Below are 24,754 nucleotides of genomic sequence, written 5' to 3' on the forward strand. Positions count from 1 at the left end.
AAGAAACAGACTGGGAAGTGCTATTTAATCCAAAGAAGGCAAAGTAAGGCATGTTAGCAATCAGCACTGAGAGCACAGGATTTCGCTCACTCTACTATAGTGGTTTGTCTGTCATGAATAAAATATTAATTGTACTGTTCAGGACTGTAATTGACTTATATGTATGCATCCGCATTTAAACATTTAAATCTAAAAGTATTTCTGAAATGAAGAGCACCAAACAAAACAAAACAAAACAACCAAAAAAAAAAAAAAAAAAAGAAACAAAACCCCCCCAAAAAACCCAGAGCTTATTTGGGATAGAACTAAATGAATTAGTTCTAAAGCTGATGGGTTGTTTAGTATCACAAGGATTAGGATAAATACTAAAGAATGAACATTTTCAGTAGCAGATCTTGGCACAATAATTGGGAAAAGATGTTTAACAATTAGAATGTCTAAAAATTGGAAAGCCTGTTAATTTTAGTCATTAGAGGAATTAAAACAGTGGTTGGATTCAGGGCTGTACCAGCCTATATAAATTTTGGGTGAATGAGGAAAAGATACCCTTCCTGGTAGATGACTTAATGGGAGTTGCTTCCTTTGTGTGGATGTATCCCCAGGCCAGTTACATGGCTTAGTGAGCAGAACATGGCCTTAGTTTCACAGCCTCTACTTTCCTTCTCAGATGGGAACCTTTTGTAGTGTCCTCTTGTTAGAAATACTGTAGATCAACTTCTTGAAGTAGGCATGAGTTTGGAGTGATGCTCTCTGAAATTTATGAGTCTATATTTCCAAGAATAATGTGTCCCAGTCTTCAAATAGATCACATTCAAAGAAGCATAATGCCACAATCAAAAGTAACCCAAGATTTTCAATCTTTACTAGTGTCTCTCAAAAACCATTGAATGTGGTGCAATTTATAACCTGTACAACATTTTTTAAAAGGCTCATTCCTCATTTGAGCCTGACTCAATTTCCTTGTACTTCACATTTTTTTCAGAGGCTCTCACAGTCTAACCCTCCAAAACTCTCTCTGAAACCCCAGTGCATGAGGTTTTCTTTTTTTTTTAAAGATTTTTTAATTTATTTATTTGACAGAGAGAGACACAGCGAGAGAGGGAACACAAGCAGGGGAGTGGGAGAGGGAGAAGCAGGCCTCCCGCAGAGCAGGGAGACCGATGCGGGGCTCGATCCCAGGACCCTGGGATCATGACCTGAGCCGAAGGCAGACACTTAACGACTGAGCCACACAGGCGCCCCGCATGAGGTTTTCTATCTTTGTTTTGTCTCCTCCCTTTCTCCTCCATTTACTATCTAGTTTTTCCTTCTTCCATTCTCTAGACTCTTTAATACAAGAAAAAGGAATTGTATTGAAAAGGATAGAACTTTCCTTAGATTGTAAGAGAATAGGGAGAAGTTGAGCAAGTAAAAATGAAATCTCTTTCCCATTCTCTTAACTTTCTTTTTCTCTATACCTACTTTCCTAATTTAACATCACAGCCTGGAAACCAGGTTGAGACAGACTAAATAATTCTTGCATACTTTCAGGAGTAGGGACATTCATATGTTAATACTTTTTTGAGTGGGTCCTATGTATGCCGAGCTTTCTATTAGATCCTAAGGAAAAGAGACAAAACAAGTTATGTGAATAATCCCTACTCACAAGGAATTTACAGTCTCATGAGCCAAACTGAATAAAATCAAATGAAATAGATTTCAAAGAAGAAATACAATGAAAATGTGTGAAAATGTGACAGCTGTATACCCATGAATTGCTTCAGGGCTACTTGGGTGTTGGGTGTATAGTATGAACAAAACTATGGGGAAGCCAGGGAAGGCTTCATGGAGAGGTAGTATTGAGTAAACTGCTTGGATGAGGAAAAAGACCATGGAACAAGGGAAATCAGTAGAGAGATCTACTAAAGAGTCAAGTAATGTGCAGCAAACCATGAGTATACTTATCTGCTGGAACAGAAGGTCTAAGTAAGGTGGGAAACCTTTCTTCTCAGTGGGAATGCAATTCTCCCTTCTCTGGGCAACCATAACATTTCTTGTGTGAACTTTTATTAATTTATCCCATTCTGCTTTGAGTTAGTTAGTTATACATTTTCTATTTCCTTCATTAAATGTTAACTCCCAGAAAGTGGAGACAGTCTGCCCACCCCCACCACCCTACTCTACTTCTATAGCACGTCACACAGAATCTAGCAAATAGTTGTTCAATAAATACTTAATTAAATGGAGTTGATGAGAAGCTAGTCAGAGGTGGGTAGGGGAGTGGAGTAGGGTAACATGTTTGTGCTAATGAGTTTAACTTTGATATTGGACGTCACTGGAAGTTCAAACATGTCAGGGATGTAATCAAAATATTATTTTAAGAAGAAGAATTTTTCTGTCATTCTGCATAGGAGGTGGAACATATGGTCATCTTTTTATTGTATAAGTGTTGCCTGGACATTTGGGAAGAGATGTCTCATATAGATGATACATAGTACTGAACTTTAAGCTAATTTTAGTCATTGAAACTTTTGAATAAATATATTTAGTCTTTTTGAATTTTACAGGCTGGATCAAAGTACTCTGAGAATCTTGTGGGTGTGAATAAATTTCTTCATAGGATTTTTTGGTATTGTTGATTATAAATAGGAGTGATTCCATGCTTTGGAGTGAGATGTTGCCATGTTTTAAATAATGTGCAAGCATATCAAATTGGAAAAAAGTCTGGATATTGGAATTCCAGATTTATACCTAAACAAAGATTTTTTGGAAAGATTTATTGTATTTTTTAAGAGTTTTTTGATTGAAATACAACAGAACTATTTTATCAAACTAATTTCTCCTCCTTCCTGGTCTTAGGATGTTTTAGAACATTTGCTGGTACTAATATATTTAGGTACTTATATACAGATTCATCTTCAATTCTAAAAGTCCATTCATGTGAATTCTTTGTTATAAACATTTTTTTTTTTTTAAAAATGATTGAAATTACACAAATCATAGCTGTTGCTTGGTGACTTCAGTCAAGCTTTTTTTTTAAGTTTGTCAGTATAGATTTGGAATTTATGATCTGGATATGTTTTGAAAAAATATCTTTAGTGTTGATTTTGATTATAGAAGTAATACATACATACATATATATCTTTGTTTTATATACTGAATGTAGTATATAAAACAAAGTTAAAGATTGCTGTTTGTGAAGGAAAAGCAATGTATCATCACTATTAAGAATGGATTTGCTGGGTGCCTGGGTGGCTCAGTTGGTTGGGCGTCTGCCTTGGACTCAGGTCATGATGCCAGGGTCCTGGGATTGAGTCCTGCCTTGGGCTCCCTGCTCAGTGGGGAGCCTGCTTCTCCCTCTGCCCCCTCCCTCGCCCCCCCTCACTCCCGTGAGTGCTCTCTCTCTCTCAAAAATAAATAAATAAAATCTTAAAAAAAAAAAAGAGTGGATTTACTTATCTGGTGGTTTTACCTTTCATACCAAAGGATAGGGTTAAAATACTATGACTCAGTCTCTAATGGGACTCAAAATCTAAGCTAAGGAAGAGTTTGTAAACTTAACATGATGTAAACAATTGGAAAATGCAAAGCAAATTCTATCCTATACATACGAACGAAGTGTACCTTCATCCCTACATATGTGGGATTTGTTGTATTTATAAAGAAAGTTATTTTTGTACAGATAGAAAGCCATGGGATCTTTGGAAAGCTGAAAGAATAGTTCTCCACCTTAATTTAAAAACAATGGCAAAAGGTACAGCAGAGGACCTTGGATGTAGCCAAGGGCTCCAAGTACTCTGTTATTCTGAAGGCTTTCAGAAACCAGATTTCTGCTCTCTGGATAAATTGATATTAAAGGGGCTGCAGCAAACTTGTACATGATATTCTTTTTCTTGGCTTCACAATTTTAGTTAATATATTGGCTTTTTGGTTGAATTCCAATGGCACAGCTCATAAATGCAGGGTTTTTCTTCTGGGGTAAGGGAAACAATCATAAAATAAAAATCTTTGACAGCCTGTCTGTTCTATTATAAAATGTAACACCATATCTAAAAAAGAGAAACCCCCCAAAGGTCATGTGAAAAGAGGGCAGCACCACAAAAAAATTTGGGGACACTTCAAACAATAGTTTGAACCATACATTATTCCTTGAGAAATTCAGTTACAATAGCATGAGTGTGAGAACTAGATTATTTGGAGAAATAGAGAAAACTGAATGAACAATTTCTGAGACAGGGAAGAACTGTAGCCACAAATATTTGTTCATAGTGATCTTATTTTCTCAGCCCAGGAGATGAAATTTCAGTTTATGAGAACTGGCTATTCCGTTTTCTGACTGGGCAGTGGCTGTCTGAATGTTTCTGTATGAATGAAAAGCTCATCTCCCAGGGAATAAAAAAAGATAAGGATATTTAGCAATACCCTCTTCTTTTTCTGAATTTTGTAGAACTGGCAGTCGTCTGATATAATGAAAATATATACTTCCTCAAAAAGTAAAGCTAGATTGTCTGAATATATTTTGCACGATAGACCCCTCTGGCAGTTTTATGTTTTTGCACAGCTTGTAGGGGAGAGACTGGACTAGTTTCCTGGTTGCATTAGCATAACCCAGCCCACTTCCAACACACGCCCAGAACTACCTCATTAGCCATTGGGATTGGAGCCAAAAACATAAGACTACAGTGAATATAAGGGGAATTACTGGCGAAAGAGCTCTAGACCAGCTTAACACTGAACCCATTACTTTTCCAAGATCAGAAAAATAATAATACACTAACAGGAACCATTTCCCCGTCTTGTTCAGATAAGGATTCAAGGTTTTAACCTATACCTTTTATCTAGAATAATTAGCTTCACCATAATAAGGCATACAGCCTGGCTGCAGATATTTAAGTGCTTCTGTTAATCTCTCTCTCCCTCTCTCTCTCTCCTTTATTGATTTATTTTCTGTATAGCTTTGACACTGAAAACCACAGACGAATTGGAGCCTGGCATTGAAAGGAGGTGTTCTACAACAATTTTTTTTCCTTGTCTAAAGAAGTTTACTTCTACAAGAGGGAATCTGAAAAATGACAGGGGCAAAGAGGAAAAAGAAAGGCATGCTGTGGAGCAAGATGCATACCCCCCATTGCGAAGACTTTAAACAGTGGTGTAGAAGGCGTCTACCTATTCTGGAATGGGCACCACATTACAATCTGAAAGAAAATTTGCTTCCAGACACCATGTCTGGCATAATGTTGGCAGTTCAACAGGTGACACAAGGTAATGTACTGCATTTGATTTTCCTGTTTTATGCAGAATAGATGTCACTTCGCTTTCTTGGAAGAGTATTAGGACCCAAGACCTGTAATTTAGCTTGTGAAATGGATAGTTGATTAACTCTGGGGGAAATAAGCACATTGAATATCTGTATAAACAGGCGTTCTTAGTTGTCTTTTTTTATGTATTTTTGAAAGCTATTAAGCACTGAACCAATTTTTGAATGGCATTATTATGTATTTGCAATGTTAAAATTCATACTATATAAGAGTAAAAGATCAGTAATTGTTGGAGAATGAGTTTTTATAGCTTGACCTTACTGATATAGTTTCTTACTTTCATGGAATCAAGCTATAAAATATCTCCTGGCTTGTACGTATCCTTTGTAAACCTAATTAGCAGCACACAATTACCTGTTGTAGCCTTGAGAGTTGCTATAAGCAAGGAACAGAACTTTCTGTACATAAAGGAGGCTCTTTGCCAAGATCATTATTTGCAAAGAGAATCCTGTATGTCCTTAGAGCTTATGTTTTACTGTGCATGCTGATTTAATTCTGTATCACATTACGTACTGTATTTATTTCTCAATAAGAAATTTAAACTGGTGAGAAGTCTGAGTTTAACTTTCCCAAAGCAGATTCTAAGTGATATTCTGGATTCAGATAGGTGTTTCTGTTGGTGAAAGCTGTGAATTAAGTGGTACGTACATGTGTGTGAGCCTGTGTGTGTGCACATGTGTTTTCCTTAAAGGTACATTTGTTGTATTATTATTAGTGTTTTGTTTTATTTATTTATTTATTTATTGCTAATTCAAGTAATAATTTCCTACCTGTAGCAAAGAAAGGAACCAATTTCTCAATCTTGAGAATTTGGAACACTTGCCTTGGCATAGACTCTGTAGATTTATATTTCTTTGTAGTTTAACTACATCCCTGGCTTGAGCTATTATTCATACCGTTAAATTATAAGCACTCTTTTAATTGAATTATTCTGTAGCTGGAACAAACTGGTTTGTGTATTTGTGTTTTTAGTATGATTAGGAACATCTGCACTGGTGGCTTTACTTTAAGATCCATAATATTATCTTACTTTATGGGATTCTATTTCCCTGAATAGTCTTATGTTACATTTTTAATGACCATTTTGCCAATAGTGAAGCATGGTAATCTTTAATAAAAATACAAAGTAAATAACAGGTTAGGACATTTTCAGCCATGTTTTTATTCAATTTTAAATTCAAAATGAGACACTACTATGTACTTTGAACCTTAGGTGACTGAGTTCCAAGGGCTTTTTCACCAGATAGTTTCAGTATAGCTTATAAATTTATTTTGCTTTAATTTAATGTAGAGTGAAAGAGAAATGTATTTTTAAAACAATTTGTAGTTTCATCTCTGTAAAATACCAAGTTAATAGGGAAATTTGGGGATGTGATCAAGATGCCTGTGATACACCGTTAGCAATAGTATTTATGTATAAGTCCCTGGTAGTTAATTGTACGGCTTTCATTTGGATGTAGATTTTGAGGGATTTTGCTTTATGAGTCATATACTTCATTGGTTACAAAGAAACACATTGGCCAGCCCCTGATGGAGGAGAAGCACAAAGCTTACTCAGCCCTGTGTCTTGGAGTTATGGATCTGGCTGCTGGTTCTCTTGGAAAGCTACCAGTGACTGGACAAGGCTACACCGCTAGAAAGAACTTCAGGGTTTTCATTGATGTATGAAAAGACTAAGCCTCCTAAAAGTACCTATTCTTTTAAAGACAATTCTCTCAAACTTTCTCAGGCTTACACACTATGGAGAGATAAAAAGTGAAATATAAATAAATTACCATTGTTGTAAGGGGCCCTGTGCTAAACCCCCCTATTCATTATCTTCCCTTTTCCTAACAAAATCCCAAGAGACAGCAGTCTCTTCTCTGTTTTCCAAATGAGAAAATGGAGGCTTAGAAAAGCAAGTAATTTTCTCTGGACCTCATACCTGATAAGTGGTAGAGTTAGGACTTGATTCCAAAGCCAACACTTTTAACATTTTATACTTTATGCACTACACTGCCAAGATAACTAGATTTTTTCATTATACCAATGTTACTGGTAATAGGAGATATTTCTTGGGACAGGTATGAATATCCTTCCCTTCAAATTACTTTTGCATTTAGGTTTCATCCCTGGAGTTTTTAGACTCAAAGGTGAACGATGAGGGAAATAACTACCGTAAAATATAGAGTAAGAACGGCATTTAGATATCATTAGCTTCTATTTATGTGGATATAGGCAATCATTATCAGCCCTATTTCTTTAGGAAAATCAGAAGAAAGGGGTAATTTTTGCTCTTGCATCATAACGCAATAGAAACAAACACCTTTGAAGCAGCTTTTCAGTTACTCAGCATAGTTGAATTATATGCAATTGTTGAATTCAACATTTTCTACCTATAAATATGAACAGTTGTATGGTTCAATCCAGTAGTTTTTCATTCTTCTCTCTCTAGAAATGCAATTAGAATTAAGAATAATGGAAACTAACTTTTGAATGTATTCTATATTTCAGATATTTTAAATTATGTATTTTAAATCACTTTATTAAAGATTTCCCTATTGTTACATATAGATGATTGTCAGTTATCATCATATTTAACTCATGTACAGCATTTTCTGTATTGATTATACTCTTTCTAAAACTTTCTTGTCTTGGTTTTGAGACATTGCTCTGTCATTTTTCTCCTCCTACCTCTCTGGCCTTCTCTTCTTGTGAGTCTGCAGATTTTGACTTCTATGCTATCCACCCATTAAGCATCCGTGTCCTGGAGGCTCAAACCCTGGCCTTCTTCTCTAATGCTGGAGGCTATTTAATTGGCATAAGAGGTTTTTAACTACCATCATCCTTCGAATGAAACTTTCTTCTAACCTGAGATCCACATATTCAGTTGTGCAAACCTGGAATCTTCTTTTTTTTAATTATGTTCAGTTAGACAGCATATAGTACATAATTAGTCTTTGGTGTAGTGTTCAATGATTCATTAGTTGCATATAACACCCAGTGCTCATTACAACATGTGCCCTTCTAAAAGCACATTTGCACATTTGCAACATCAAATGCAACATTTAGTCTTCGAAAACAACCTGAATAGCACCACCATCCTAACCAGAATTATAATAATTAATAATAATAACAGTAATTTTCAGGCATGAATGTAAACACTGTTGTAAGAATATTTGACATTATGTACAAAGCTGAGGTTCAGAGAGAATAAATCACTTGCTTAAAGTCACACAGCAAAAGAGTTAGGATTTGCATTCAAGTAGTCAGGCTCCAGGGACTATGCTCTCATCTTAGACTAGACTGCGTCTCACAGGGGCTCCCAAGAGTCATTTCCAACTCTTTCCTGTCTTTTGCCACTTAGCCCCCTAGCACACAATCAGCCCCTAGGTTCTGTTATTTCCAGTCCCTGATTATCTTTCCATCCAGGTAGTCTTCCTCATGCCTCCTGCTGCGGCCCTAGTTCACTGTCTGAACTATTGCAGTCATCATTCTGTGGGCCTTCCTTCTCTCCTGTCTCCTCCTGTAGGCTGTATTCTATACTGCAGTCAGAATGATTGTAAAAATCTGAATATATCACTTCCCTATTCAAAAATCTTCAATCCTCACTTTCCTTTAGGATGAAAGTCCAATTCTTCAGAATAATTTATTAGATCATTAATAATCTGGGCCCCTTGATACTAAGGTCTACTCAAAGAGATCTCTCCTCTGAGAATCCCTCTCAGTCTCCTGGGAAGATGTATGTTTTTTTTCCCTCCTACTCCCTCTGTACTTTTTAAGTATCTCTATGATAGGCCTTAACAGATTGTATTATAGTATTTCGATACAACTCTTCCCACACTGGTCTGTAGGCTCTGGAAACAAAGATAATGTTCTAATCTTCATATTATTACCAATTTGTATATTCCCTGTTGCATAGAAGTAGGTTTTCAATAAATATCTGTTAGAAATATAAAAAACAATTTAGCTTCTGCAGCCTCTGATTGTTCCATAGTAGCATGTTGACATTCGAGGAAGGAAATTAAATTTAAGTTCTTAGATTTTCAGAATAAATACAACAGAGATACTAATAGTAAAAAATATATATATAAATATGAGTAATTAATTTCTTCCAATTCCTCTTACTTTCCTGAAGTTACAAACTTGCAGCCCTCCAGACAAATCTGGTAAAAGATAGATTTCCTTTGTCCCCAAACAGTGATAATTAATTTTTTCTCTGGCCAACATCAACAAATATGAAGAGTTCATATATAAATCCAGATGCCTGGCTTCTCTTGAAAAGGGAGAATACATGGCTATACGGGGGGCCCACATTCCCATTTGGCAAAAATCTGCTGGACTTCAGAGAGGCTCCCCCCTTTAGATAGGACATGCACTTTGCATTTTGCCACACTCTTCCTCACTCACCTGTGCATTGCCACCCTTCCTGCTAGTGTTCCTGTTAATTGCCCAGGCCTATGAATGTCAGAATTTGTTTCCCCTGCCAAGGCACTTTCTAATATGTTTTATCAAAAGGCCTCAAACTCACCCCTAAATAAAACCTTTACAGAGAGATTACATAAGATTAGTTTCTTAGCTTAGATCCATAGAACCTTTCGGTCTACATACCTGGATTAATGTATTACAATAGACTTCATTTCTATATAATCCTTTGTATTTTCTGTTAATTATTTTTTTAAAAAGTCCATAGGCTTGCCAGACTGCTAAAGGGGGAGATTGCACCTCCCCAAAGTAAATAAAAGTGTCTTCATGTCTTTGTTTCAAAGGAAGAGAAACCTTAGACCCTCTTTCAGCATGTTCTAGTATTTCTTAGAAACAATTTGTATTTTAAAAAATATTTAATAATAAATCTGGAAGCTCCTATTACTACCATCAGTTATAGAAGCCATTAGAGTTTGTATCTATTGCAATATCCTTTAACTGACAATTTGTAGGACCTCACTACAGAAGATATTTTGAAGATGAGCGACATTGTAGAGACAGTCATTGACTTAAAACATGTCACAAATATGGTGGGCAAGCTAAGCAGTACAAGACTCTGGCCTCTAGGGTACGTGGCCCACATTCTAGCCTGAGCAAACACTTAGGGGAAGTAGTTTCTTTGTTTCCAACCTGAAAACTCAAGCACTGAGACAGGGTGGAGCCCTAAAATGCATGACTTGCCATGTAAGAAGCTAATCCACTGAGAAAGAATATGAGAATGTTTTGCCTTGCATTCCAAGGGATCACCTAGAAATTGTGTTCCTAAACCATGAAAATTTTATGCTGCCATAGGGTTGCCTGATGTTCAAACCACAGTGTTTTGGGCCGCAGACAAAAGATGGATATTCCTTATAATTATGCAGAATGTGTGGTATTACTGGCACCGAAACATATGTGTGGAAGCTGAGCTTCGTTGCACTCCTGAGGGCAGCTGAGGGACATGTGGAACACTAAGTGGAAATTCCTGAAGCATACTGCCTTGGGAAGATGAAAGGCTTGTCTGGGAATTTTTCCCTGCATGGTCTCAGCCTTGAGGATTCAGAATCCTAGCATTAACTACGTATCTCTTAACCTACCCCCCTTAGACTATTTCTTCCTGCGAGTAACTTTTCTCTTCTCCAGAAACAAGGTCAGCAAAATATTGCCAAGTAAGTCCAAAGGATACTTGCCCTGATCCTTATACAAATATGCCCACAAGCTAGTAACTCTTTGCTGGCCTTTCTCCTCCATTTCCCTTTATCCTGTGACGCATCCTCACATTATAACCCCAGGCTTCATTCTATACATCTGGTTTTCTTTTTCTTAAATGTAAAAAGATGATGATGTTTATATTAAAGGGCCATTTATGTACTTCTGCACTTAGAGTAATGCTCTTTACAATATTTAGCATTGTTCCCATGGAAGAATCATGACCTTCCTTTTTAGGGTGTTGGACCTTAGCAAGGTTTGCAACAAAATAGGTTGGCAGTGAGTGTGAGGATAAAGTGTGTGGCCTGTATAGACTTCTGTTTTTGCCAGCTAGGATCCATCCTTACTTCTGTTAGTGACTATATCCATTTTTAGTATATGTGGTTTAGTATATGTGTATATGAGGTTGTAATTTTGACTCTAGTGATGGAGTCAAGGCCAGTTAATGGGCTGAGTCCCCCTCAACCAGATTCTCAACCTTACAGATCCATTGGAGCCACCTTAGGGCTTAAAAGAATACTGATACCTGAGTCCCATTATCAAGCAACTGTCAGACTTCCTGGGAAGGGTTCCCAGACTTTCAGGCATTATGTTTTTTCTTCTTTAAGTTGTCCCAGAATCTATTGTGCAACAGTGTTGAGAACTGGATGCAGACACAGCGATTAGTCCAGGAAAAGCCTTGTGGCTCAAGTCTTGGTGGTTGGTACAATCCCGTACATCAGGCCAGCGACTGGTTCAGGCATGAGCTCTGTCACTTAGGCACAATGGCATGGATTTACTATGCAACAAGTCAGTCGTTCTTTGTTCAACATGATAATGGTAGTACATGTGACCTGAATGGTTCAGTCCATCTGGATCCCAGGGTATGTATGGACCTTTCAAGAAGAGACACATTTGTGGGGCACCTGGGTGGCTCAGTTGTTGGGTGTCTGCCTTCGGCTCAGGTCATGGTCCCAGGGTCCTGGGATCGAGACCCACATCGGGCTCCCTGCTCAGCAGGAAGCCTGCTTCTCCCTCTCCCACTCCCCCTGCTTGTGTTCCTGCTCTCACTATTTTTCTCTCTCTCTGTCAAATAAATAAAATCTTAAAAAAAAAAAAAGAAGAGACACCTTTGTTTATAGGGGGACTGCTGGCAGGGAGGATGATATGCCTCTGTAGCTTCCCAGGGCCTCCACAGCCTGAAAATGAAGCCAGCCCAGCAAAGAGCGTAGCAGAGAGAAACAGTCCTGATGGCAGCTAGCACAACCTCAACTTTTTACTTGCATGTGCGAACACATTTTTTTAATTGCTTAATTAGGTTTAAGTTCTAATCACCTTAACTACACATTTGAGTGTTGTTAAATTTAAATGTATCACACATTTTTTTTCTAATTCTACAGAATCCAGCAAGATAAATATCACTATACTTTATATTTTTATGAGAAGAGGAGTTTGAGGCTCAGAACACTAGATGATGTGCAGCTTAAGAGGGGTTCAAATCTGCATGTGCCAGGCTCCATCCCTCAGCCCTCACTGCCTTCTGTTCCCCAGTTTTGTTCGACTATAGAAGCCATAACCTGAGTAGGACTGGGGCTGACTGTGAGCAACAGAATGCCCTAGCTTCCCTTCACATCAGCCCCCCAGGTGCCCCTTCCCAGGATAACACGTCACCTTGCTCGATGAAATAAAACCCAGAGATCCTGGTTGAGAGCAGAAGAGGGCTCTGCCACTGGGAAGAATTACCCATACTGGGGCTCCTGCTCTTTTCCTTGAGAGCTTCTCACTGCCCCCTGTTAGACGTGCTTCAAACGAGAGAGGGAGCGCAGATGTCCTTGAACACTGGCCCTGAGCATCAATGAACAATAGCTTTTACCATGTGGTAGAGCACACGGATCAGATGTTTGGATGAGACTTTACTAAAGGCTAGGGGGCAATAAAAGTGAAGAACGGAGTGCCACGGGTCTGTAACCAGGCTTACTCATCTTCACGCGGTTTATTCCCCTTCATCTCAGCTCTGCTCTCCTGTATCACAGTAGGTGCCATCTCTAACCCTAACCCCCCTGCCCAGGGCACATTTATCCTTTGCCATCCTGAGTCCAAGAGAAGGCCTCCCTGGAGCTCTTCTAACTTTTCTGCCACTGGAGATGTCTGCCCACCAGGCAAGACTCTACGCCCCTCCATAGCCATGAGCTCAGCAGCATGGGTCTGTCTCAGCTTCACCATTTCTATAAATAAAAAACATAATAGCCTGTTTCTCTAGCCTTTGTTCTCGATCATCTTTTTCCCTATACGTTTTGTTTCTCACGAACTAATCCATTTCCATGGCTTCAATTGCCACTTTTCTGCTGGTGAGTTGTAAAAATATATTTCTAGCTCAATTTTCTCTTTTTTGTTCTAGATATAAATATCCAGCTGCCTATTGAACATCATCTTAATGTCTCCCAGGGACATGTTTACAGCTGGACACATCACTTTGCCCTCTCAAAATCAATCCTTATCCTCTATTCTGTATTATACTGAGAGTCACCCCCATCTACCCAATTGTCTATACCAGAAGTCTGGGAATGATCCTTACTGCCCTTCCCGCTTAACAACTGTATTCAATTGAGGAGGTTCTCTAAATTCTTTCCTCTTAACATCTCTCAAATATACCTGATGGCCATTGGCCTTGTGACCATTGGTATTAATGGTATTAATAGATATTAATTAGATATTAGACCTTGGTATTAATAGATATTGTACTATTGTACTTAATAGGTATTGTTTTATTTGCTGAGTGCTTAAAATGTGCCATAAATTATACTTCAGAATAATCTAAGAGTTTGATACTATGATTATCTGCATTTAAAAAAAATTTTATTGTTATGTTAATCACCATACATTACATCATTGGTTTTTTTTTTTTTTTTTTTTTTTAGGGACTAACACACCCTTTTAATATGTTTTTAAATATTTTTAAGGTTTAAAAGTGTTTAAAGTTTGTAGTTCCTAGTAGGAAAACATTATCTGAATGACTACCCTAATGGCAAACCACTATAGAATGTTTCAGTTGCATGTGGGGCAGAGGGGTAGGGATTCTCTTCACAGCACCCCAGCTTTCTTCATGAGAAGGTCAGAGGTACACTGGTTTGTATTATTGCGACATCCATTAGGTGATCGTTGCTTTTCCTTCAGCAAGGGCTTTATTTGTCAGAAGGGCATTATTATGCTTGACCTCCAAATTTGGCTGACAATTTACTGATGAGATTCATAACCTTTGGATTGCTCTGATATTTTGACATATTTGCTGGGTTCTGGGCCACATCCTGGAAGGCCACCATAACTTCTGGATCCTGCATGGCTGCGAGAACCTCTGGATCACTAAGAATTTCATTGAGCCCAGGCATTCCTGCCATTCCAGGCATCCCCCCTGCCATTCCAGGCATTCCTCCAGGAAAATTACCAGGCATTCCCCCAGGAAAGCCACCTGGGAAAGAGCCATACTGAGCTCCTGATTGTCGTCTGGCTTCTTCCTCCCTCTGGGCTCTCTCATGTTCTTCCCGAGCCTTCTTAACCCTTTCTATTCTTTCTTTGATCTCTCGCTCTTCACGTTTTCGCTCATACTTTCTCCGATGTTCAGCAATTTTCTGGGCCCTCGGTTGAACTTCTTTCAGCATTGCGCTAGCATCTTCATCGTAATCCAGTTTACAAGCAAGGGCAAGATCATGTGCTGCTTCTTCCCAATGGCCCAGAAGTCTGTGTGCTTTCCCTCGCCACTTATAAGGCTGAGCTGAATCAGGATTTATTTCAATAGCTCTGTCACAGTCTCGAATGGCAGCATTTGGCTTCTGCAATTTGATGAAGACACTGGCTCTCTTGGCATACAGAATGGCCAAGCGAGGATTCAGTTTGATGGCATCTGTGAACAAGTCAATGGCTTTCTGTAGTTCACCATCATTTAGGGCATCAATGGCAGCCACTTTTTTATCATTTGCCTGATCCATCATTTCCTCGGTTATCTCTACATTTTCATCTCCCATTTCTTGAGGGGCATCAGTATCTGGTTCAATCACACCTTCATTGTCAATTTCTAGATCACTTTCCTCACTTGATGGTTCGTCTGTCTTTATGTTTTCCTCCGCCTTCTTACTATCTGTTTTTTCTTCCTTGATATTGTCTTCTGATTTAGTTTTATGAGTGGCAGGTGGTATTTTACCCCCCATGCTCTCCACCCACTCCCGCAGGAAACGCATTTCCTCGGTGTGCAGAACGCTTGGATCCTGCTTACACATTTTCACGAAGGCCCGAAGCTCGCTCACTTTGCGGGGGTCCATGGTCCAGACGCGGTGAAAGGCGGCAGGCGCGGCTTAGGTTGCGGCCCGATTCCAAGCCCGGGTACTAGCTCAGCGTGATCGTGTGGAAGGGGTACATCATTAGTTTTTGATGTAGTGTTCCATGATTCATTGTTTGTGCATAACACCCAGTGCTCGATGCAGAACGTGCCCTCTTTAATACCCATCACCAGGCTAACCCATCCTCCCAACCCCCTCCCCTCTAGAACCCTCAGTTTGTTTTTCAGAGTCCATCGTCTCTCATGGTTTTTCTCCCCCTCTGATTTCCCCCCCTTCATTCTTCCCCTCCTGCTATCTTCTTCTTCTTCTTCTTTTTTTTTTCTTAACATGTATCGCATTATTTGTTTCAGAAGTACAGATCTGTGATTCAACAGTCTTGCGCAAGAAGGAAAGTGGATTAGTTTGCTTGTAGTGCCAAGTAATACAGTTTCTATAAAGCAGAGGGAGTGGTTTTTTTGTTTTGTTTTGTTTTCAAAAAAGAGGCTTTTTTGTTTTATTTTATTTTTCAGCCCTAGGCAGTTGTAGGTGGTTGCTTTAGACGAAAGTTATCTTCTTAGATATTTATATTTTAAGTACATAATAAGATTTCCATCTCCAAGGGACAGAGAAAGGATGTAAGCTTTCTCTCAGAAGGACTTTAAAGGCATATTTGCTCAAATCTAGGGCATTTACTATTTAAGTTTTAAAATTTAATTAATTAATTAATTAATTTTTTATAGAGGGAGTCTTTTGATGTTTTTCTTTCTGGCTCTTGAGCCCATGCTCTTATCTTAATTAAAAGCCACCATCATTCCTTCCATGCCGATTAGAATGTCTTTTTGTTTATAGTTTTGTCTCTCTACTGTTTATTTCAAACTACAACAAAAAATTTTTGAGTTGGATAGTGGGGATCTTTGTCTTAAATTCCTTCAGCTACACCTCTGCCAATGGCTTTTGGACCTTTCTTGGTGTTTCACTCCATAGAATACCCTTGCTTCACAGTATCTCATTGGTCTCTCTCTCTCACTGCCCACACCATCTTTCTTCTCATCCCTTCCCTCATGGCTCCCTGGAACTGAAACCATAGGTGTGCGTTTACTGACTTGTATCATGTTGGGAGCCAATATTGAAATATCAGAAGAGTTCTTTTTTAAACTGAGAGGTTTTTCCTCTTTATTTAAATCTAATCATCTAAAAACAAGTGACTCATATTCCTAAATGGACACCATAGGCTGAAATTTATTGGTGCTTGTACCCTTTCGATGAGCGTGGACTTTCCAATTTATCATATTCCCCAATACTTGCTATTCTTTTACATCAGTACCACTTCATGCCTCTTATTCATCCTCTTCAGATCTGGGGCAGGATGTTCTCAGGCTCAGCTCAGGGACACCATGATTGTCCAAATTCATGACAGTATTCAAAAGAACAATATATTTGCTATAAAAGCAAACATTATTTGGGGAGGGAGTTATGGCTTATAAATAGCCAGCTTTTCTCTCATTAGACAGCATTGGACTTCTGAAGATGTTTTTCAAAGCCCTTCAATATTTGGATCTCACTTTTCCAACCACATCTCTTCTTATTCATCCTATCTTGTGGTTACACTGAACTGCTTCGTGTTCTAAAGGATCATACTCATTTTGCCTCCGGACATTTACACATACTGCTTCTTCTTCTTCTTTTTTTTTAAGATTTTATTTATTCATTTGAGACACAGAGATAGAGAGAGAGAGAGCATGAGCAGGGAGAGAAGCAGAGGGAGAGGGAGAAGCAGGCTCCCCACTGAGCCAGGAGCCCGATGGGGGGCTTGGACCCAGGGCCCTGGGATCATGACCTGAGCCGAAGGCAGACGCTTAACCATCTGAGCCACCCAGGCACCCCATACTGCTTCTTCTTAAATGGGTACTTTTTCCCCCCTGATTCACTCTATATAGATTATATCTTCACCTGATTATATCTTAGCATCTATCAGGGTTGGGTTTAGCTCAGTGGTTCTTAGCCTTGACTGCATATTAGAATCTCTTTTGGCACTTAAAACCTGTGCTCAAACCCTAGACCAATTAAAATAGAATTTTGGGGAATTTAGGGCAAATCATTTAATTTCCTGGGCCTTAGTTAGCTTCCTCAACTAATAATAAAGTGAACTAAAATGAGTTGCTAGGGTTGAGAATTACAGGCTTTCACAAAGCGTTTGATACCTCAGTTTTGTTCTCCCATAGTACTCTCACTTGTCCACTTAACTAACTATTGCTTTTGTTTTTGATTTATATTTGATTTCCCCCCTAAGTTATAAGTTCCTTGAGGGCAGGGACTATTTATAGTCTAGGGTGATCAACTATCCTCGTTTCAGCAATCAAGTTCTCAAGTCCTGGGAAACTCTTTCAGCTCCTATCAAAGTATTTGACACCTAGTAGGTACTCAAATGTTTGTTGACAGTGAAAAATCGTAACTGAGATGACAGGACAGAATTTTCCTATGTCCACTTTCCTTTTAGTGGCTACTCTCCCCATGGAAACTTTTAGTCTCTTACTGTTTCTGCTTTATCAGCTTCTAAGTCTGTTGATCCTGAAGATTCCTGGTCATGGTAATTTTGTCATTTTCACTCTTGTGAGCTCTCACCTATATAACAAGCTATGTATGGTATGAAAGAATGATGTGATTTGCCTTAACCCCCTTTAGTGATTAGAACCAATGATTTTTGATTAACAGTCTTTGTCTCTGAACCTAGAGAATGTGGGTCTATAGGAATTTTGTTTGCATGTAGTTGTGGTTCTTGAATATATGTAAATTTACTCTGGGAGACCCACTTGTAATAATCGCTTAGCCCTGAGCCCACTGATGCTTTGAATCAGACAGCTGATTATACTGTGGTTTGCTAATAACAATTCTAAGACCACCACAAACCAGTTACCAGAGGGAAATAAACTTTCATCATTACCCACACAGTTTGGGTTTGATTTCTTATGTGTAGTTCTTGAAAGTACCTAGTGCCACCTAATTATTTTGTTTTCAAGAATACTAATCTGTCTTCCTAGGGTACTTTATTCATTTCTATTAAAAAACATACTTGAAAGAATACACAGTATTTTGCTATGTTCTTGGAAAGAGACAGATACATATAAGACAACAATCCAGCCCACAAGGGCCTTATTATTTTTCCTTCCTCAGAAATTTGTACAAAGTATATGAGAATATGATCTTGTTATTCAGCCTTGAAGATCTCAATCTGGTGTGGGTACGTAAGGGTGGGAACATTTTCTTAATGAAAGTTTGTAGAGTATTGGTTTCAGCCACTTTCTGCTGTGAGTAGGTTGTTTAACCTAGGCAGCTGCCAAAGAATGTGTTTTTATTTAGGAACATGAAAAGTAGTATGAGCCCATCTATATAACATAACATGAAATGAATTGTTAGTGGTAAAAACTGGACCAATATAGAGATCCAAGTGGCAGTCTTAAATAGGTGGCAAGACTTGATTAGTATAGATGTATGGTAGTATATGAAATGGCATTTTAAGAACTCAAGTCCTGCTCATCATTCTTTCTCTGGAGAGGATCTCAAGAGAGGTAACATTTAGGGAAGGGCAGCCAGTGTCCCACTTTATCTGCTGTGTTACTCTTTAAAGCATAGCTCTAGCTAAACTGTATTGTATCAAAAACAACTTAGATCTGAGATCAAAGAGGTATTCTTTCTTGTAAAGCTAAGGTTTGGACGTGCTTGTGAAAAGAGAGTGAGAGAAAGATGTATCAGAGCTTACCTTGAGGCAGGCCCTGGTCTTTTTATCATATTAGGAGCCTGGATGAAGAAATAGTAGAAGAGAGAAAAACGTACATGTGTGGATATACCTTTGCCCATAAAGAAATGTGTCCTCGGATTAAGAGATATGAGGAATTCTTAATCACAGGAAACAAACTGAGGGTTGCTGGAGTGGTGGAGGATGGGAGGGATGGGGCGGCTGGGTGATAGACATTGGGGAGGGTATGTGCTATGGTGAGCGCTGTGAATTGTGTAAGACTGTTGAATCACAGACCTGTACCTCTGAAACAAATAATACATTATATGTTAAAAAAAAGAAAAAAAGAAGATAGTAGGAAGGGAAAAATGAAGGGGGGGGAACCAGAGCGGGGGCAAACCATGAGACACTATGGACTCTAAGAAACAAACTGAGGGTTCTAGAGGGGAGGGAGGTCGGGGGATGGGTTAGCCTGGTGATGGGTATTAAAGAGGGCACGTATTGAATGGAGCACTGGGTGTTATAGGCAAGCAATGAATCATGGAACACTACATCAAAAACTAATGATGTAATGTATGGTGATTAACATAACATAATAAAATAAAATTTAAAAAAAATAAAAAGGGAACTCTCATAAGTATTAAAAAAAAAGAGTACACATCACAATGAATGTTGGGTAGTGTATAGGATTGTTGAATCACTATATAGTATATCTGAAACTAACACTGTATGTTAAATATACTGGAATTAAAATAAAAAAAATGTGTCTTCATCGGAATGTTCAACTTTGACATCTCCAATTAGCAGCCCTCCTCTTGGGTGGGGGAGGTGGAGGGTGGTGGGGAGAAGGTGTCTGAGAACTTCTGCTCCACTGCTTGGGCTGAGGTTGTAACTGTAACTGGAGAGAGTGGGATAGAATCAAGCCATTTGAGAAGGTAGGACTGAGGTCAAGTTCAAGAAGGTGAGCTAAGACATGCAAATTCATCCTGGTGGGTGTAAAATTTAGCATCTGGATATCCACCAGTGAGAGCAGGACACAAAAGGTAAAACTGGGGATAAAGTGTCAGAAGCTAAGGTGAAATACAGGAGCAATTTAGGATTAGGACCTGGGTTCAAGATTCTGGGTAAAAAGGGACTGAGGTTCAGTCTAGGAGGCCAGCAGCATGGACAGATCTCAGTGTCTTTTCTGATTTTCTACCCAGCATATGAGCAGGCTTCAAATTTCAGTGGGTGGACTTGAGCCCATAGGAGGCAGTGAGAAAATACACCTGGCTGGCAAAGAGAAGGAAGAAGCAATAGCCAGCAGTTAATGTAAAGTGGGACGAAAGTTCTTGCCCTCTGCCGCTCCCTGATCTAGTGTTTTGTCTAGATGGGTGTTATGGAAACGTGGTCCTCAGAAAAAACACTGAAAGATGCCACGGGGCAATTCCTGTTCAGATTTACTCAGGTAGAGAGTTCAAGGGGAAAGAACATCAGGACCTATGAGAAGTCTTAAAGCTACCAGTCACACTCTGCCTAATGTGGTTAGCACCTCCTAGAAAACTGGCCTTCAGCAGCCTTGGGTTGGCACTGGCCTCTGCAGTGAACCACTTATTAACCTCATTTCCTGAACTATTTATAGTTTTTTGACTACCGACCTTGCTTATGTCTCCATCTGCCTGATAACCAGTACCTTCCTTTGTCTTTGACCCTTTGTTTGTCTCCTCATATCCTGGGTAAATCAGGGTCTGGTAAATCTGGGTAAATGTATCGTTTCATTTCTAGGACCTTTTCTGTCTTTATCAGAGCCCCATGAAAACTATTATGTGCTTGACACATAATAGTTTACTTATAAGTGGAAATAATTTTTATTATCTTCCTTAACAGTAGATCTCACAACCTAATTGGAGAACTAGACATAAAAGCAGATAATTATAATAATTTTGGTAGTAGTATAAATGAAGAATATACAAGGTATGGTAATTACATTGATGGCATGATCAAGTCTTGCTGAAGTGGGGTTGAGGTTTGTAGTTAGGGGAAGTTTCAAGAGGAAATTATACTTTGACTGGGTCTTAAAGGCTAAATAATAGTTTCCCAGGTAGTCCATAGATGAAGGGCACTATGGACAGGAGAAAAAAACATATGCAAGGGTAAGAAGAAGAAAAAAACACAGTTCATTTAAACACTCATCAGTAATCTCATTTGGTGGGAGTTGAACTGGAGAGGGTAGCAGGGCCCACATCCTAAAAGGCTTGAATAACATGGACAAAGTATTTGGGCTTATTTTCTAAGGTGCTGGAGAGCATTGGTGGCTCTTGAGGAATGCCAGGGTGTGACAAAGGTTTGTGTTACTGAATAATCACTCTGGCAGCAGCTTCTATTACATTCTTGGCAGAGGCAAGAGACTAGTTAGGAGAAATTCTATTCTGGAAAGATTATAGTCATGGGGGTGGACAGGATTAGTTTGTAGAACAAAAAGAGAAATCAGAATGGAAGCAACTTTGGGGAACACTGACATTTCAGTGGCTGAGGAGCTAGCAAAGGGGAATGAGAAGACATGGTCCTTGAGCATCATGGTGCTCTGGGAGCCAGTGGGTCAGAGTTCTAAGAAGAGTGTGGTGGACATGGTAAAATGTATGGATGAAGCATAGAGTTCCCAGGACATAAAGAATAAACCAAAAATGTGAAATTTGACGAGAGCCCTGGAAAATATTTTTAATGATAAACTCAGATGTACCAGAACAAAGTGCTTCATAACTCTTCAGGAACGAGGACAACTTGTGGAAAAAAATTCTTTCTATCCTCAACCCCAGCTTTAGTTCTTACCTTTCAATAAAACTTTCTGTGACTATGGCTCCCATATTTCTCTATCTTCTTTGAACCCTAACCATACTGATCATTCTATAAGCTGCACATATAATTGTTTGTTTCAGGCAAGAACCTATAGTTCATATCTCATATTCCTTTATATCTCTAATGAAATTTAAGGTGGATTTGGGTACATAGTAAAAGGTTTAAGTACTTACAGAATAACTATCAGAAAGACCTCAATTTTGAGTTCCAACTACATCACTTGGTCAAGTTCTTTAGCTGCTCTAAGATTAAGTCTTCCTGTATGTACAATGGGAATAACAACACCCAGTACATAGAGTTACTTTGGGGATTAAATGAGAGAAAATGAAGTGCTCAGGACAGAATCTAGTACAAAAGAAGTGTTTAATGCTGTTATTTCAATGCTGTAATTGCTGTCTTCTATTTCCCATGTAAACATAAACTTCAGAAAGGCGGGGATTTTTATCTGGGCTGTTAATCAATGTACCTCAAGTGCTTGGCACGTTGTACATGTTTCACTTGAGGCAGATGTCTTCCTGTGCCTAGGTCTTAGCTTGGCTACTTGAAGGTAAAAGGAAGGTAAGAAGATGGAAAATATCAGTTTTGCCTGAAGTCTTCCAAAACAGTTAAGTTAGAGAAGTTCTAGGCATCCTACAAAATGTTAAGGGTGCCCTCCCAAATTCGCTAGGATGGGTACTTCAAATCTTACTTCAAGCTATTACTGATATCCATTGCTAGACAGATATCATTGAACATCTGCATCTCTGTGCATGAATGTGCATATATTCTGTCTCTCTCCCATTTCTCTTTCCTCCCCTGCCTACCCAGTTAAAAAACAGAAACAGAGGGGCGCCTGGGTGGCTCAGTCGTTAAGCGTCTGCCTTCGGCTCAGGTCATGATCCCAGAGTCCTGGGATCGAGCCCCGCATCGAGCCCTGCATCGAGCCCCGCATCGGGCTCCCTGCTCAGCGGGAAGCCTTCTTCTCCCTCTGCCTGCCGCTCCCCCTGCTTGTGTTCCCTCTCTCGCTGTGTCTCTCTGTCAAATAAATAAATAAAATCTTAAAAAAAAAAAAAAAAACAGAAACAGAAATGAAAACAAATCCGAAAGGGAATGGGAAGAGGTGCCAAATAACCGAATTAGCATTTTAAGTTCATTGTATCATTCTGTTTGGGTCTTAAGGCCTGTGAGCCAGCACTTATATCCATGACTGGGTCAAAGAACATTTTAATGACTGTTTGTATCCTGTGGGTTCGTGATCATTCTCATTTAGCTTGCTGTGTGTAAACTGGGGGTATTGCTGGACAGCACTGGGCAGACAGGAGGCTCATTACTGCTTTGCTACGATTTGTGTGGCCAAGCGGCCTAGTCTCTGAGGCTGCATTGTGTGAGGAGGGAGTGCCAAACAGGACTGTGGCTGAACGCACTGGTCTGCACAGACAAGGGCCCCTCAGTTTTGCCAGGAGTCAGAGATTAACGAAATGTGCCTTTCCTCTGCTCAAACAGTTCCTTATTTTCATGTGGGCCTTACTGTTTGCTCAACACACTTAGCCACTTGAAAATGGTGAGCTACTGAATCCCTTCCGGAAGTAGCTGGGTTATCTTTAAGGAGTAAATTAACCCTTTCCGAGCATGGGGGGCTGCACATAATCCATTTTTGAAATGATTTCAACCATCACAGCCTGAAAAGTGATATAATCTCACATGCCTGGTCTGATGTTTACTTATATACTTATGTCACCAAAGCTAAAGGATTACTTCTTTCCACCCCCCCCCGAAAATTATAGTTTTGAATATAGTTAGGTAACAACTCTAGTATTAAAAATATTAAAGGATGGAAGTGACCCAGAGAAAGTCCTTCACACTGACCTAGTTCAAGACCGGGAAACCAGGGACCACTGTTGCAGTCTCTTTCTCTTCTTAATTAGTGGGTCTCAGAGTCCCAAGTAAATACTGTAAGAAGAAACAAAGAAATGGCATATGTTGTGTATATTTGAGTTTATACTTGCACATTTGCCTCTGGTTCCTGTGATTCTTGATCACCACACAAAATCAGACCCTTCCTTTATCATTTCTCCTTCTCCTTCCCTTCCTCTAATACACAGTGTCTGTCCTCCCTGGCTTGTTATTCCTAGTGATAGCCTCGCGGCCAGCCTTTACCGGTGCACCCTTAGGAACCCCTCTCCCTTAGGGAACAAAAATCCACACTTCCAAAATGTTCACAAGATATTCTCTCAGCCTGTTCGTCTTTCTTAAAAGCTTGCTGTCTCATTCAAGGGCATTATCCCCGCGGACACTCCTCTCAAGTGGAGGCTCATCGTCTTCCCATCGCCCTTGGTAATTCACATATAAAACACATCATGCTTGTGTTTCCATGCTTAATATCCATCCTCTTCAATACTGCATCTCCATTTGCTTGTGCCCCTTGCAAGGTCAATTGTCTTCACATGGTCATGTATTTTCGTAAACTTTCCAAAGTGATGTATTTTAACAGAAGTTGATTAAGAACACTGTCTCTTCCCAACTCAGCTTCCCTTGGGTCGCGCCTCTTCTGTCTGGTGGTATTGGCATGGCTGCAGGTGTTTTTGGGATCTGGCTGAGAGGAAGTTGCCACCAAGGGCTGACACTGACAGAGATCAAATAACACTAATCGGACAGTAATATAACAAGGGCATTATCAAGAAACTGGATAATTAATGTCAGCAGTTCTCAAATAATTTTTAAGTTTCTGCACAAGAAAACTTGAAATGCCCTGAAATCTTACAGTTATCAAGAATCTCAAAAGAGGCTTATGCAGTTTGACAGTTTGGATTACACATGATATTAGTAACTAGTTATACAGCTAAAATAAAAATTTCTGATCTACCAGTAACAAAAAAAAAAATCCGTAAATACAAAATGATTACTTTAGTCTGATTCCCCAGAAACTGGAGTCTGAGTCAGAGAGCTTCTGTGCAACTTTGTAATTAGGG

The 24,754-nt window shown here is 39.2% G+C and overlaps 2 protein-coding genes across 2 annotated transcripts in view; one reads left to right on the forward strand and one right to left on the reverse strand.

Moving 5' to 3' along the window:
• Positions 1 to 4,678: 4,678 nt before the first annotated feature.
• Positions 4,679 to 24,754, forward strand: part of SLC26A7 (solute carrier family 26 member 7) — a 110,922-nt gene continuing 90,846 nt past the window's right edge. Inside the window, exons 1-2 of the mRNA XM_032421684.1 lie at positions 4,679 to 4,796; positions 4,935 to 5,241. Coding sequence (XP_032277575.1) covers positions 5,049 to 5,241 — 193 coding nt within the window. The 5' untranslated portion in view covers positions 4,679 to 4,796; positions 4,935 to 5,048. The remainder of the gene's footprint in view (positions 4,797 to 4,934; positions 5,242 to 24,754) is intronic.
• On the reverse strand, positions 13,845 to 15,327 carry LOC116642998 (hsc70-interacting protein). The gene has a single exon (XM_032421686.1). It carries the CDS (start codon positions 15,239 to 15,241, stop codon positions 14,132 to 14,134), a length of 1,110 nt encoding a protein of 369 aa, XP_032277577.1. The 5' UTR covers positions 15,242 to 15,327; the 3' UTR covers positions 13,845 to 14,131.

Source organism: Phoca vitulina, unplaced genomic scaffold, assembly GCF_004348235.1.
Source record: "Phoca vitulina isolate PV1807 unplaced genomic scaffold, GSC_HSeal_1.0 scaffold25, whole genome shotgun sequence".
NCBI lineage: Eukaryota > Metazoa > Chordata > Mammalia > Carnivora > Phocidae > Phoca > Phoca vitulina.